Below are 14,784 nucleotides of genomic sequence, written 5' to 3'. Positions count from 1 at the left end.
GGGCTGACCATTCCTTCTCTGCAGCAGTGTTGTGAGAGCTGACATCTTCTGAGCCACAGGGTGAATGAGGTACCATAGCGGAGGCTGCACATCCTGCTCTGAGGATGGAGAGGCAGTCTGTGGGTGTGCAGCAGAGCTTCTAGAACACAGTGGACCCTCAGTGGCCGTCCCGCCTCTTCCTGTCTGAAGCATTCTCACTGTTACACCTACCAAGGACGGGGACAGTGGTGGTGTGTGCTTTATGTGGGGCAGGGAGGGGACTCGGTCTCTTGGTGGGGATCTGTGTGGTGTCAGTCCAGGTCGCGGCTCTTCACAGTTGCCCTCCCTTTCTCAGTAAGTGGCCATATGAGCCCCAGTGGCAGAGCTGGGTGGCCAGAGGGCTAGTGACTTGGTCAAGGCCACACGGCTGTGGAGCAGTGAGAGTAGAAGGACTCCATTTAAGCAATCACCTCTTATTTACACAGATTTGTCCCAGAATCCCATTTTGGAGGGAATGTGAAGGAGTCACTTGGTTTGTGCTGTGTTTTGGCCCTGCACTGTGATTCTTTCTACCCTATTTCACCCAGTGATGGTCTGTCAATTCCTAAGTGCTAAGTTTCTTTCCCAAGAAGTATCTGGCAGAGCAGTTGGGTAGCACTCAGCTCCTTGTGTCAGCCCCAGGGCCGTTGCTACAGATGATTCACATAAATAAGCATCTCCTGGAAGACATCCAGAGGGCCGCCTGCCTGTGTGCAGCAGGGAATAGGTACTGCTCTCACAGGCTGCCAGCAGCACCTCTGTCACAGCCTAGCACCTGCAGCCTCTCCCTTCCTCTGTCCCCTGGGATGAGATGAGAAGAGTCCACAGTTACCCTGCTGTTGAGCTGGGGCCATGGAGAAGAGGGGCCAGAGACCTGGGACGCCTGGAGCAGCTGCCTTTGCAGCCCCACAGAGGCAGTCTTCGCTCCAGCCCCCAGCCCAGGAGCTCGGGGATGAAGGGACGTGTGTGCATCTGATAGTGGACATCCTGCATGAATAGCACCCAGAATGCTGGCCCGGAGCCCCTCAGACAGGGACTGGAAAAAGTGGTTCTCTAAGTGGAAAAGCCTCTTGGAAGCTGACCTTCTGTCCTCACTGTCTGCACCTTTTGCTGTGTGAGAGGGCGGATGGAGACGCTGTGACAAAGTCACAGGCTCTGAGTTGGTGGGTCTTGCATGGGTCTCAAGGAGCCTCCCTTTACAAGCACCCTAGGTTCCTCTGGAAGGGTATGGAGGAGGTGAGAAGTCCTGTTGTACCCCAGAGGTGCACGTCTTTTCCAGTGCTGTGGAGCTGGGTCTTGGGTGCATGTTCTCTCCAGTGCTGTGGGCTGCGTGCTGGGTGCACGTCCTCTCCAGTGCTGTGGGCTGGGTGCTGGGTGCACGTCCTCTCCGGTACTGTAGAGCTAGGTGCACATCCTCTCCAGCTCTGCTTGCCCACCCTTGTGCAAGGGCAGCAGAACAAGGTGTTCACTGCCTGCAATGGACGCTCATCTCAGAACGTCAGTTCTGGGGCCGGCCCTGTGGCCGAATGATTAAGTTCGTGCACTCCACTATGGTGGCCCAGGATTTCACTGGTTCAGATCCTGAACAACCCGCAGACATGGCACTGCTCATCAAGCCATGCTGAGACAGCATCCCACATGCCACAACTAGAAGGACCCACAACTAAAAAAATGTACAACTGTATACTGGGGGGCTTTGGGGAGAAAAAGGAAAAATAAAATCTTTAAAAAAAAAAAGAACATCAGTTCTGGCTGCCTGGTGTTCTCAGACTGACGTAGCAGAGCTGCTGTTGGCCTGGTCCTCCTGGCAGTGATGGCAGGCAGCCCCAGCCCCATGCTATCTCCCCTTCCCAGGCATAGGGCCTCACTGCAGCCACATAAGTCATAGTTGGGGCCTTTGCGGGGGGTCAGTAGGTACTTCATACATGCAAACTGTGTTAGATACTGTGGGGGAAAGGTCAAAGAAAGAACACAAGTTGATGTGAGGTGACTTGGGTTTCAGTCCAGCTCTGTGCCTTACTCGATGTGTGCTTTTGAGGAGTCCCCAGGCCTCTCCACACTCGGTGTCCCCAGCTGTGGAATGGTGATAGCACTTCTGTGTCTCCGGGTTGTTGAGAGGATTATAAATTTGCAGACAAGGTAGCAGGCCTTCCTGCAGGATACCGTGTGTTCCTGCACAGGTTAAGGCCATGGTCTCATTTCAGATGGAGAGCCGGCGGGACAGCATGCTGGAGACAGCCAGGCACTGTTTCACGTCAGCGGCCCACTGTGAGGGCGATGGCGATGAGGAGGAGTGGCTCATTCACTACATGCTGGGCAAGGTGGCCGAGAAGCAGCAGCAGCCGCCTGCCGTGTACCTGCTGCACTACAGGCAGGCTGGCCACTACCTGCACGAGGAGGCCGCCCGCTATCCCAAGAAGATCCACTACCACAATCCGCCTGAGCTGGCCATGGAGGCCCTGGAGGTGACACTGTGCCCGCCTGGGGCAGGGAAGCAGGGCAGGGGTGGGCCGGTCTCTCTGTCTCCCTGGGACTGGAGCACAAGGTCCCCATGACTCCCCTGCAACCTGCTGGAAACTTCTCTGTGTTCAGCAACTTTATGTACAATTAAATTAAAACAGCGTTTCCTCTCTCTTTCCAAGGGGTGCTTACTATCCTTTCTGGGAGAGTGAGCCTTTTTGTTCTTATCTCCCAGGAGAAAATCGTCTTTCCTTATTAGCACATACAAGTTCCAAGAACCTGGCTTGATGATGGCATCAGCGCAGTCCCCAGTGCATTCACACCCTGCAGGCTAGTAGGAGGAGGGCAGGCACCCTTGTCCCCGGGGTGCAAATGAGACATCCGAGGCCCACTGAGGCCACAGGGTGTAACCGGAGCACCAATTGGCAGGATAGAGCCAGGGAAGCAACCTGCTCTCTCGACCACAGATTCAGGGTCTCCCACTGCTCCTCAAGAGCAGAGCACTTGTTTAGTGCTTGGATTTGCCTTTACGATTTCGAGGACATTTCACATGATGCTCTCACTGAGGCTCGTGGCAGTCCTGTGAGGCGGGCTGAGTGGCCATGACAGTGCATTTTGTACGGAGGAAACCAAGGACACAGGTGTGGACCCAGATATGCTTGGTCTGGCCCAGGACTCTCCACTTTGAGACCCTGAGCACGTTGACTTCACCCACCCTTTCTGAGGCCGTGTGCCCAGCCCCTGCCAATCCCACATGCCCAGCAAGCTTCTTGGAATTTGGGGCAGAATCTGTTTGCTTATGCTTTTTCTGCCTTTATGTATTTTTTTCTGATTACAAAATTTTTTTGTGTGATATTCCTGATTAAAAGAATTATAAGAATCAAACAATTCAGAAGTATTTAAGATGAAAATTTAAAGTCCTCAGTGATCCTAGTCCTCCTACTCCAATAATCCCTGTTAATTGTTTGGCCATGTCCTTTTCTTTCTATATTTTTTTCATATTAACATATAGATATGTAGTAACATTTTCTTAGCCATTTTGCAACTTTCCTTTTTGTAAGATGTAGCAGGAGTTGTGGGCTTTCTTCCTTGTCCTTGTGCCCTCTAGTCTGGCTGGGCATCCACTTAATGCCCAGTCCCTTCTTCATGAGTTTGGCCTTCTCTTCCACTTGTTCCGTGATGGTACAGGTGGCATGGCCTTGCACACATATCAGGGAGCACTCACAAAAGTATTTCCAAAGGTCATTTAACAGTAGATCAACAACGTCCCATTGTTCCATTGTCCTGAAAGGCTATACTGATCTATGACCATTGTGAGCAAACAAAAAAGTCTCATTTTTAAAAATTTGCCTTCTTAAAATGATTCATGCTGAGTGGTTTATAGCAACTGTTTTGGGGCCACATTTGTGGGATTCATTAAGAAGTGTGGAAGTCCAGCTTCCTATCAAGCGTGTCTTCAGCAGCTTTCTGGTTGCTGTCATTCCCAGCCCCAGGTCCCACGACCTTCCCCATCAGTTCTTTCATGCTTTCCACTTGGGCTAACGTGCCTGTCCTTGGAGGGACTTACACCTTAGCGACGAGAAGCCTGAGGCCCAGAGGACTGGCCTGACTTGCCCGAAGTCAGCAGCAGGAGAGAAAGGCAGCTGAGCCGGGGCGTTCACGCAGCACAGCGGCACTGAACCCTCCTGTGATGGGAGGTGACCGAGCCCTCAGGAACACAACTCTGCTTTTCCTGCATGTTTTCTTCTTCAACTTTTGGCCTCTGCTGCTGCCTGATAGAACCAGTGAGCAGGCAGGATGGTGGCCCTGAGAGGCCTGGGGACTTCCAGATGAGGAACTGAGGCCTCAGATGTGTAGGCTGCCCTCCCCCAGCACACCACACTGGCTCTCAGCATAATGGGCGCTCAGCTGGAACATGTTTATATCTTGCTTTAAAAATGACTTTTCTCTTAAGAATTTAACCTTGCCCTGGTGAAAATTCCCCTCTGCTGTTGAGCCTTCATTCAAAATACTTTACCTGCCACAAGGATAAACTTTGCCAGTTGAACACTTTGCCCTCCCCCATGTATGGCGGCCTGGGCATGCATGGGTGCCTCAAGGGTTTCCTACATCTAAAAACAGAGTTGCTGGACCCATTTCTCTGGGGTCCACAGGTAGAGGTGTAGGGATTCTGGATGTGAGAGTACTTGAGAGTGCTTCCCAGGCTGGACCAGCAGGCATCTCACCCGGGGAGGTCCTCGGTGATGTCTCTTGAGAAGCCCCTCTGGGTGAGGGAGGCTGGTTAATCAGGGCCTGCAGCCACAGTGGTTCTCAGGCCTGTGGCACCCATCGTGCCATCCGTGGGAGTGTGTGCCACATGTGGGAGCCTGCATTGCACCCACACCTGGGTGGGAAGGTCAGGCCATGTCACCTGTGGAGGTAGCTGTGTGTGGTGTGGCATTTACTTGGGGGCAGTAGAGGGCAGGAGACAGGACGGACCTAGGTTTAACCTGGCCCTGGACTTTCCTGGCTTGGGGCCTTGGGCAGCTCATGTCACACATTTGTAAATGGAGGAATCTGGTGAGGACTTTGGGAAGTGAAGGGAAGCACAGGCCCCAAGTGATGGAGTGCACATCCCACGTGCCCTGTACACACTGGGGGGTTTCTCGAGGCCTGTGGCACCTGGCTTGCCCCGGTGCTGGGACACAAACAGAAATCCAGCCTACTTCTCACCTCAGGGAGTTCCACAGTCCAGTTGGGAAACAGAAGGGGAGGCTCACTTTCTCAGGATGCCAGGAGAGGGGTGCACTCGAGCGGGCAGGAGGTGCCCAGTGAGTGGAGCTGAGGGTGGTACTCTTGTTATCTTACCATGATGTTCTGGGTTACTGGGTAAACATTTAGGCCAGACTGCTGACAGCTCGTGTCCTTTTTAATCATAAGAACTTTCTTTGAATGAGTTAAAAGTTGGCTGGTTTAAAAGCTAATGATAAAAGGCAGTCTGTGGTGGCCTGTCTCCCTTGTCAGGGGCCAGTTTCGAGTGTGGCTGACCCGCCTGTGGGATGAACCTTAGCAACTAGGAAGGCTGCTCACACCGAGTGTCACTTTCCTAGGTGTACTTCCGGCTCCACGCTTCCATCCTGAAGCTCCTGGGGAAGCCTGATTCTGGGGTTGGTGCAGAGGTCCTTGTCAGCTTTATGAAGGAGGCTGCAGAAGGACCCTTTGCCAGGGGCGAGGAGAAGAATACACCCAAAGCTTCAGAAAAGTGAGTAGCACACTCTCACCCAGCCACCCAGCCCGCGTAGACCCTAACTGGCTCGTTTACAGCAAGGTGGTGTGCAGGGGGTTCTACTGAGCAGCCCAGAGCTCATGGAGTCTTGGATCTCGTCTGGAGACTCCCAAGGGCTGGGCCAGGGTACTTCTGTGGAACTTGAGAAGGAGAGGCTGAGTGTGCAGTTCCTGGTCCCCTCACCCTGTGGCCATGCCTCGTGCTGCCCCATCCTCAGGGGCAGGTCTTGGGGGTGGAGCCGACTCCCTCCCTCATCCTGGGGCACAGCTCTGCCCTGTGCAGAACACTGTAGGAAAGCAGTTTTCACGTTGCAGGCCCTTACCCTTGCGTCCTCTTCCAGGGCCTCTGCCAAGGGTGGGGTCCCTCTGAGGGCCTGGTCTGGTGCCTTTTCTCCTGAGAAGCTGGGAGGGGTGTGAGGGGTGTGGGCTCCTCCTCTGGTGCCAGAGAGCTTGGGGACACTGGTGCCCTAACGTGGTCCTCTCAGTGGGCCTGGGAAAGACCCCTGTGCCACCCCTTGATGGTGAGTCGTCTCTGTGACCCAGATTTCTTTCACCCTGGTGTCTGCATCCTGGAGCTTCAGCTCAGCTGGCTCCATCTCTGAGCCCCTGCCTGTCCAGGCACTGTGCAGGGCTCAGACAAGTGCCAGAGAGACCCATGCCAGGGCCTGTTCTCAAGGCCCCTCGGCTTATGTGGCAGATGGGCACACACGAGGCATGCAGGGCAGGTGGACACAGGGTGCCGAGAAGTTATAGATATGTATTTTTTTAGTCACAAAGGGCCCAGAAGGTACAATGATTTTGTCTTTTATTGATCAGGATTCTTTTTTTTAATTTAAAAATTATACAAATAATACACAAATATATTCTAGTTATAGAAAATTCTGGCAGTCTATATGGACATATAGACTAAAATGTGACAAGTCCCTTCTCTCCAGAGTTAGCCACTATTCAGTTTAGTTCCTCGGATCGTTGTCTGTGCATTTACACACGCTTATGTGTGCACGTACAATTGCAGGTTTTCTTTTATTTCCTTACAGTGAACTACTGAAGGTGTTGTTATAGAGCTTGCTTTTCCCTCCTGATGATTTGGGACCAGTCCATAGAGATAGTGCCCCATTCATTCCATTCTTTCTAGTGGCTCCTGGGGGTCTGTGGCTGTGGATTATTCCATTGCACAGATGCACCATGTTTTCTGTAACCATTTTGAGGGACATTTGGGGTGTTGCTAACATTTTTGCTCAACAGTGTTGTAGCTGATGTCCTTGTACATGGGTGAGCATGCAGTAAATCCAGATGTTTGCTATCTGCACGCTTGTCGGAGATTAAATCTGTCAGGCTTCAGGCGTCACACAGCAGGTCACTGACTTGGCTTGGAGAGGTGCTGGGGTGGGTGCTTCTGAAGAAGGGCTCATCAGGTCCCCTGTAGTCTCCTGGGGCCTGAGACCCGAGATTCCAGCAGAGCCCAGCCGCAAAGGTTGGGTACCGCCTGGTTAGGGCTGGAGCCCAAGTGGATGCTGTGGGGGTGGCTCCCTCAGCACCGCAGAACACCAGCCAGAGGGGGTGAATGTCACCAGAGGTGCGTGAGAGCAGCAGGCCCTGGGGAGGGTGGAGGAGGCCCTTGAAGGTGGCCTGGGGTTCAGCAGCCAGGAAGGACACTGTCCCAGACTGGCACACATCCTTTTTCAGTAGTGTGTGGAGATTCTGACCTGCACCTCAACCCTCTATTCCACAGGGAGAAGGCCTGCCTGGTGGATGAGGACTCCCACTCTTCAGCTGGGACACTGCCGGGCCCCGGAGCCTCCCTCCCCTCCTCCTCTGGCCCAGGTCTGACATCCCCACCTTACACAGCCACTCCGATTGACCACGATTACGTCAAATGTAAAAAACCCCACCAGCAGGCGACGCCGGACGGTACAGTCCCTGTTCTCCCTACTGCCAGCCCAGGGCGGCACACCAATCTCGGGGGAGGGTGCTTCGGGTGATGAGTCGCTTTGTTTTGGTGAGGGGGGGTGCTGGGTCTGGGGTGACACGGGCAATGTTGCGGCTGTTCATTAACCTCATGGACTCACGGTGATTCTGTGCTTCCAAGACATGCTCAGGGTTGCCACCTGCCAGCTAGCCCACCTGGGAGCCATGGAGGACCAGGGCGGGCTAAAGCACCTTACCTTTCTGTGCCTGCATTTTCCCACCTGCAAAATGGGGACACTGACGGGCCGTCAGAAGTCTTCATGGACTGGCTGTTGGTGTCTGTGGCCACCTAGAGCAGCTCCTGTGCAGTCAGCCCTGGCATGCCTGCCTCACACCTGCATCATTATGGCACGTTCTTCTGATGGTCATAGGAAGGTTGTGACTGGTGCTGGGTTCATCACCCTTGGGAATCCAGATAGGTTGATGGTGGGGGTCAGTGGGGACCATGTGCCAGGCCATCCCACGTGGGAGGGGGCAGGTGGCAACCGTTCAACCACATTCCCTACTAACATTAGGAGGTTGCATGCTGACCTCGTAGCTTGATTTCTTCATGTTCTCTTCACCTTTACAGTGATATGCTGGTGACAAAATATTTGCTGAAATGAGCCAAATTGGTGGACTTAGAGGACCATTAACATGGAGCCCTGGGGAGGTAGTGACAGTGTTGAAAGGCCCCGGGCCCTTGTTCACATGGCACTCATCTCACCAGGGCTGTGGGGACACGGGCCTTGCTCCTCCTTCCCTGATGGGATGGGAACCACTGGGTGGGTGGGATTGGCCCCAGGGCTGTGCCTCCTGCCAAATGGCCTTTATAGAATGGCTCCTTGGAGGAAGGACGTGCCTCTAGGGCACTGTGGTAGTCTTGAAGTTGGGGACCAGCACAGGGCTGGGTAGAAGGGGGTCAGGGACCATGCCGCCTTGTTCCAGCACCCTGCTGAGGCCCCCCGCCCAGTGCGTGGGTCCCTAGAGAAGAGCTGTGAAGGATGAGAAGGTGGCAGTGTTCGACTTCAGGGGCATTTTGTGGTCTGAGAGGAGAGGAGACTTGCAGTGTCCCCTCCTGTGTTTGGTTTGGCCTATAGCATGTGTGTTGAGACAGAGGCTGTGAATCTGAGTGTGTGCTGCGTGCCTCCATCCCCTTCCTGTGGTCCCGGCTGTTGGCACCTCCCTGCCTGCCCCAGAGGGTTGAGCAGACATGGGAGGAGCTGATCCCCCTGCTCTTCTGCACTTTAGTCCTGCAGACGTTCCCAAAGTGAGGCGCCCCTCCTTATGTAACTCAAGTTAGACAGGAAAACCTCCCTGTTCCCAACCATTTACTCTTGGGAATATTGAGAAGACACCCTGGGAATAAATCTCTGCTCTGGGAATTCATTCCTGCCAGGTACTTTCTGTGAGGGTTTGGCGCCATGCTGGTTTTCAGGAGAGGAATGCCTCTCAGGGTTGTCTGCAGCCCCGTGGCCAGCATCCCCTCCCCAGCCGTGCAGGCTGGAGCTAGCTCAGCAGCAGGAGCTGTGCTGGGCTCTGTCAGCCCACAGAGTTGGATCTGCCTCCCCTGGCATGGGTACCCTGTGGGAGCAGAGAAGGAGGGAGACAGGGCTGCCTCAGAAAGGGACCACGATGCTGCCTGGCACTGCTGCCCTGCCATCCTCTGGTGGCACACATGCATTTGCATGGAGCCATGGGGAAGCAGAGTGCTGGGGGCTGGTGCTGTATGACATGCCCTGGGTGCCAACATAATGGTTATTTGTTCTGGAAGTTTGCAACGGCACCCATACAAATAGGCTCAAATATAATTTCAGTGGTTGTACTGAAATGGTTGTAAAAAATTGGGATCGTTGTAAAAAATTTTTTTCAAAGTGATTCTTGTCAATGATGTAGAGCCATGAAAATCCCATGGCCCACCTTTGCCCAGTCCTAGCCCTATGTGCCAGGAAGCCCAACATGCCCTGCTGTGCTCCGCCTGGGCCTAGCTGCGTGCTGCGTTCGGGCACTTGCACCCTCTGCGCCTCTGAGAGAAAACAGTGTCTAACACAAACGTGTTTGGAGCTCCAAAACTACCCTGATTTGAGAAGCTTAGGTGGCCTTTTCAGCAGCTGCACCAGCTCCTACGGAAAGGGTCTGGCTCCGGCAGAAGCAACAGACTGTTGGTGTCAGGGGATACACTGGTAGCCTCAAAGGTCCGCAAGACCCACCTCCACCCCTGCCTCCTGGGACCCGGCTAGGGCTGGCTGACCCAGCCCTGGGAGGAGAACATGTGGCCTCACATTTGCGGCTCCGCTCCTTGGCCTGAGAGCAGCCTCGAGTCTCCTGTTGTGGGAGAATAGGGGCATTGGTTCTCATGCCAGGGCAGAGTGTTGCCCTTCTGCAGCAAGAAGGGTAGCAAGCGCTTCCGGCCCTGGTACAGATGGAGAGAAGCAGGCGTGGAGAGGTTCAGGATCTGCTCGGGCTCAGACAGAGAGGCTAGGGCAGAGCGGGCCTTGGAGTCAGGGAAGCTGAGTTCCAGGCTCAGCTTCACTGCTGACTTGCTCGGGAACCTTGAGCAGGGACTTCACTTCTCCAAGCCTCTGTTTCCTCACCCGTAGAATGAGGTTAATGTTTCCTCACAACTATTAAACAAAGTTGCTTTCACGTCGCGGCTGCCTCCTGGGTGCAGTCATCCCAGGTGGTTGTTGCTGGCATGAAGGCCAGGCAGCACTTGACAGCAGGAGGGGCCTGGGCTTTGGGCCAGTCACTCTCCTTTTGCACCCTGCCTCTCTCCAGCCAGTGATGTGGCCTCAGAAGATGGGTAGGCAGTGTCCTTTGAAGCAGCAGCCCTGAGTGGGCCTGGGCCTTAGGCTTTCTGGGTCCAAGTCTCCTCCAGCAGAGGCTAATTGGCCACCAGCTGGATTGGGAGCCAAGTTTCAGGACTTCCCTTGGGTGCATTCAGGAGACCCTGCCTTAGAGCTGCCTCTCCACTTTCGTATGTCTTTGCTTCAAAACCAGAAATCAACCGGGGTCAATTCTTTTTTCTTTTTCTTTTTCGTTCTTTCTTTCTTTCTTTTTTTTTTTTTTTTTGCTGAGGAAGATTATCCCTGAGCTAACATCTGTGCCAGTCTTCCTCCACTTTTTTTTATATGTGGGTTGCTGCCACAGCATGGTGGACACAGCAGGCTAGTGGTATAGGTCCGTGCCCAGGATCCGAACCCATGAACACAGGCTGCCAAAGCAGAGCTCACCAAACTTAACCATTATGCCACGGGAGCAGCCTGTCAATTCTTACTTGGTATAAGATTTAGAAAAATAGCTCCCAGTGCATGTAAGTAGGTCAACATTTGATAGTGACTGCTTAGTCAGACCCAGATTTGCTCTCTGAACTGGCTCACCTGCACCCTTGTGCTGCCCCACACTAGGGTTGGAAGCTTCCTGCAGCCCATCTACAGCTCTAGTTAAAAGCTCTTGGAAGTGGCCCTTGATCGCTTTGAAACTCCACCACAGCTGGTGCCACAGTCAGTCCTTCTTGGGGCAGTTGAGGGGGCGCCCACAGCTGACCTGGGGAGGGGCCCTCTGGCCCAGCTGAGAGAGACCAGACAGAGAAGACACTAAGACACGAGCTGCCGCTCCTCCCTGCCTGACTTCCCCCGTACATCAGCTTGCTATTTGCCCTCGGTGCTGAAATCTTGAGTGTTCAAGTTTCCTGACCAGGAAAAAAAGTCACTTGGGGAGCACGTTGTGACCTTCAAGGGGCGCCCAATAATTGCTGTTTACGCATGTTCAAACACAGCATAATGAGAGTTCTGAGCAAAATCCCTACCCCTCTCCCACATGCAGTGCACATGTGTGTGCGTGTGTGCGTGTGCGTGCTTGGGCCCCACAAGGCAGTGCATGCTTGCCCTGTGCTGGGCCCCGGGCTGGGTGCCTGCAGTGGAGTAGCATGTTCCTCACAGTCGCCCTGCAGGCTTGGTCACATGTCCTCTTCCCCAAGAGGAAGCCGAGCTGAGGGCAGGTGGGTGCTCATCCAGGGCTCAGGCTAGTTGGGGCGGAGCCAAGGAAGAGCTGGGGTCTAAGTCTCTTTCTCTCCAGACCAGGGGTGAGGCTAACACGAGGAGGGTCCCTGTGCCCACTCACCTGGATCCGTGACTGGATCTGGAGACTGGATCCGTGTGCGTTTCCCTCCCTGTTGGAGGTTCATTGGTGGCAGGGCCCAGGGAGCAGAGTTGTTGCAGAACGCCTTGGTCCATAACTTGGCCTGGCTCCACTGGCCTTTGGGATATGTCCATGATGGCTCTGGTGGATTGGCCAAGATCCTTGCTGTCTTCCTGTCATGCTCCATGTCACCTCAGAATGCTAGAGCCAAAAAGGGCCTCAGAGGTTGGAGGCCTTGCCCTGTGGTCAGTCTGAGGCTGAGGCTTCTGTGGGGTTCTTCAGCCAGCTTGTGGCCATGCCCATCAGGTGCTGTGTCAGCACTATGCCAGGTACATGGGACAGTCCTGGTCCCTCCTGTCGGCTCTTAGCAGGGGAGGCAGGTGCAAATCAGTGAATTACACAGCTGAGGGTTGGGGTATAACTGAAACCAACCTGAAGAGACCTGGCCTGGCCTCTTGGTGGGGAGGGAGGCCTTCCTGAGGAGGCCAACTTTAGCCAAGATCTGAGTGATGTGTTGGTGTTTTCTTGAGGGGTGGGGAGAGAGAGAACAAGTTGGGGGCCAGAAGAGTGGGCACCATGGGAGCTGGTGTCCATGGTTGCTGGATGCCCATCTGATCCCATTTACAGCGTGAACAGAGGCTGCCCTCAGCCCCAGGTTGTAGGGTGTGGGCCGTCTGGGCCTTCTGGGGGAGTCCAAGGTGCCCTGTGCCAAGCCCTCTATGTGACCATCCATCCTCACCTGCCATGCTGTCACAGTCTGTGTCGTGTCCCATCTGTGCTCATCCTCGTCTGCTCGCCTACACTGCCTCCACCAATATTGCCCGTGCTGCCCCTAACCCTGACCACACTCTGTTCTCCAGGCTTTGTCTTCTGCTTGCACCTGTCACGGCTCGCTTCAGGGGTCAGCACAGACCGCATGCTCAGTCCTCAGTCCGGCTCCCTGCTTCCCCTGTGACTAGGAGCACCTCCACATCTGCTGGTCCTGTGATTTGGAGAGTGTGTGTTTGATGTGCTTGGCTTCTGCCCATGGCCCATCTTCCCAGTTCTGGCCAGATGCAGATGCAGCAGTGGCCTCCCCCTCAGTGCCCGCCTGCCCAGCAGGTGACTCAGTCCTGGTTCCCATTGCTTTGGTCTTTCTTGCTTTAAAAAAATAACAAAGGCAACAGACTCTAAGATACCAGGTTATCTTTACAAGGACAAGTGTGTAAAAATGCATATTGTGCACAGTAGCCAGGATGCTCTGAGGTGGTCTACAGTCCACAGTGTCCCTTTGGGCAGGAAGCCACATGTAGCAGTCAGTCCTGGAGGGCAGGCCTGGCCTCATCTTTGCCCACCGGCCTCCCTTCCCACGGCCAAGAGGGAGTCAGCTTCTGGTGGGCAGCTGTGTTCCTGTGAACAGACCTTCTCAAGGTGGGAGAGGCTCTGAGTAGAGTTTAGGTTGTCCTGCGTGTCCCCCACAGGTGCTGGGACAGAGAAAGGGGGTGTAAGAGGGCAGAGCCAGTCACCTCCTTTTTTCTCTTCCCTCTCATTCTTACCTTTTAAAAAATCTTCGGGCCACAGCTGGTCGTGGCATTTATCGCATGCCTGCTGTGTGCTGGACGTGAAAGAGGGCCCTGTGGGGAAAGCCAAGGTGAGGGCGCCCTGATCCGTGCTGCCTGGTTGGATGTGTGTGTCCCTGGGGCAGTGGTTGGTGCCAAGAGGGAGTACTATCAGCTGGCTCTGGGGCTTGGTGGGTTGGGGGCACTTCCTGGAGGAGGCAGGCCTCTAGACAGGCCTGGGGGGCCATTTCACATGAGGGGCAATGGGAGCAAAGACATGGAGGTTGGAGAGAGCTATGGTGTTTGGTGACTGAGGCGCCTGAGGTGACTTTGAGGGGAGAGAGCTTGGGAAACCAGCTGGGCCCGAAGCCGGGGCTCTTTCCTGCAGGCAGGAAGGCAAGTGTCATGGTCACAGCGTCGCCCTCTTTTTTGGCTCTGAGTAAGATAGATTCTCCCAGTCATCCTTTCTTTGAAGCACCTTCCTGGGAACCTCACCAGGTAGCTGCAGGGGCACTAGGCTCTCACCTAACAGAGCTGCTGCTCTTCCCTTGACATTTGTGTCGAGAGACAGCTGCCCACCTGCCTTTGGCTAGGAAAATACTTCACGTTCCCCAAGGCCTCTCTGGTCAGTGCCTTACCTGGCTCCAGGAACAGAGTGACATGTGGTGAGGGGTTTGGGGCGAGAGGCATGTGGTGAGAGATGCACAGTGAGGCCAAGTCTTATCCTTGCTCTAAGCATCGGGGTCCTGGCAGGCGCAGCACTGCTGTCAGAGCGCGTTGGGGCTACCAGGTGCCTGGTGCTATGGGTCAGCCCTCACCTGCAAGCACTGGCAGAGAAGGGTCGGGGGCTGAGCCCGTGCCCTGTGTGGTGCCCTAATGCCTGCCTGCTGCCTCTTGTCTGTGTGCCTTTCTTTTGGGGCCCCCAAGTATCTGGTGTCTCTTCTCTTGGGCATCTGTCCAGTCTCCTTGGCCTGCAGGAGGGCACCCTGTCCCACACAGCCAGCCCCATTCCTGGTGGACATGTCCTTTCCCAGGGGACATCAAGGACCGAATGGGGCAGATTTTGTCTAGTTGAAAGCTTTCTCAAAATAGTGATTCCACCCAAGTTTATTGTTCTTAGAAACCTGTTGTTTTCTAGTTGGTGGAACATTTGTGATCTTTTCAGGGTTCACTAGTCAGAGTTGCTGCAGTTTTTGATGGCACAACCCCATGTCTTTTTCTTCAAACATTGGTTGAGCTGAGCTGATGGAATAAATGGTCACACACTATTTCTGTTCTTCCTACTGGAGTAAATAGAGAAGACACATATACGGAGACACCAGAACCTTGTGTCTTGTAACTAAAGAGCTCTCATAGGCTGGCTTGGAAATCCTGAGAGTGTCCAAGGGCTTTGCACTGAGTCAAACCTGAACACAGA

General features: G+C 54.2%; 1 protein-coding gene across 5 annotated transcripts in view; it reads left to right on the top strand.

The window, feature by feature from the left end:
* The window catches only part of CABIN1 (calcineurin binding protein 1), a 149,655-nt gene that overhangs the window by 61,455 nt on the left and 73,416 nt on the right, over positions 1 to 14,784 (top strand). For 3 of the 5 annotated variants that reach the window (XR_011441284.1, XM_023646719.2, XM_023646720.2), the window contains exons 25-27: positions 2,223 to 2,483; positions 5,568 to 5,719; positions 7,475 to 7,653. Coding sequence is in view for 4 of the 5 variants with exons in the window: in XM_023646719.2 (XP_023502487.2) it covers positions 2,223 to 2,483; positions 5,568 to 5,719; positions 7,475 to 7,653 (592 nt within the window). In the remaining variant the exon portion in view is untranslated. The remainder of the gene's footprint in view (positions 1 to 2,222; positions 2,484 to 5,567; positions 5,720 to 7,474; positions 7,654 to 14,784) is intronic. The other 2 variants (XM_023646723.2, XM_070275249.1) reach the window with 1 other exon arrangement.

Source organism: Equus caballus, chromosome 8, assembly GCF_041296265.1.
Source record: "Equus caballus isolate H_3958 breed thoroughbred chromosome 8, TB-T2T, whole genome shotgun sequence".
NCBI classification, from domain to species: domain Eukaryota; kingdom Metazoa; phylum Chordata; class Mammalia; order Perissodactyla; family Equidae; genus Equus; species Equus caballus.
This window is presented reverse-complemented; position numbering and strand designations above follow the sequence as displayed.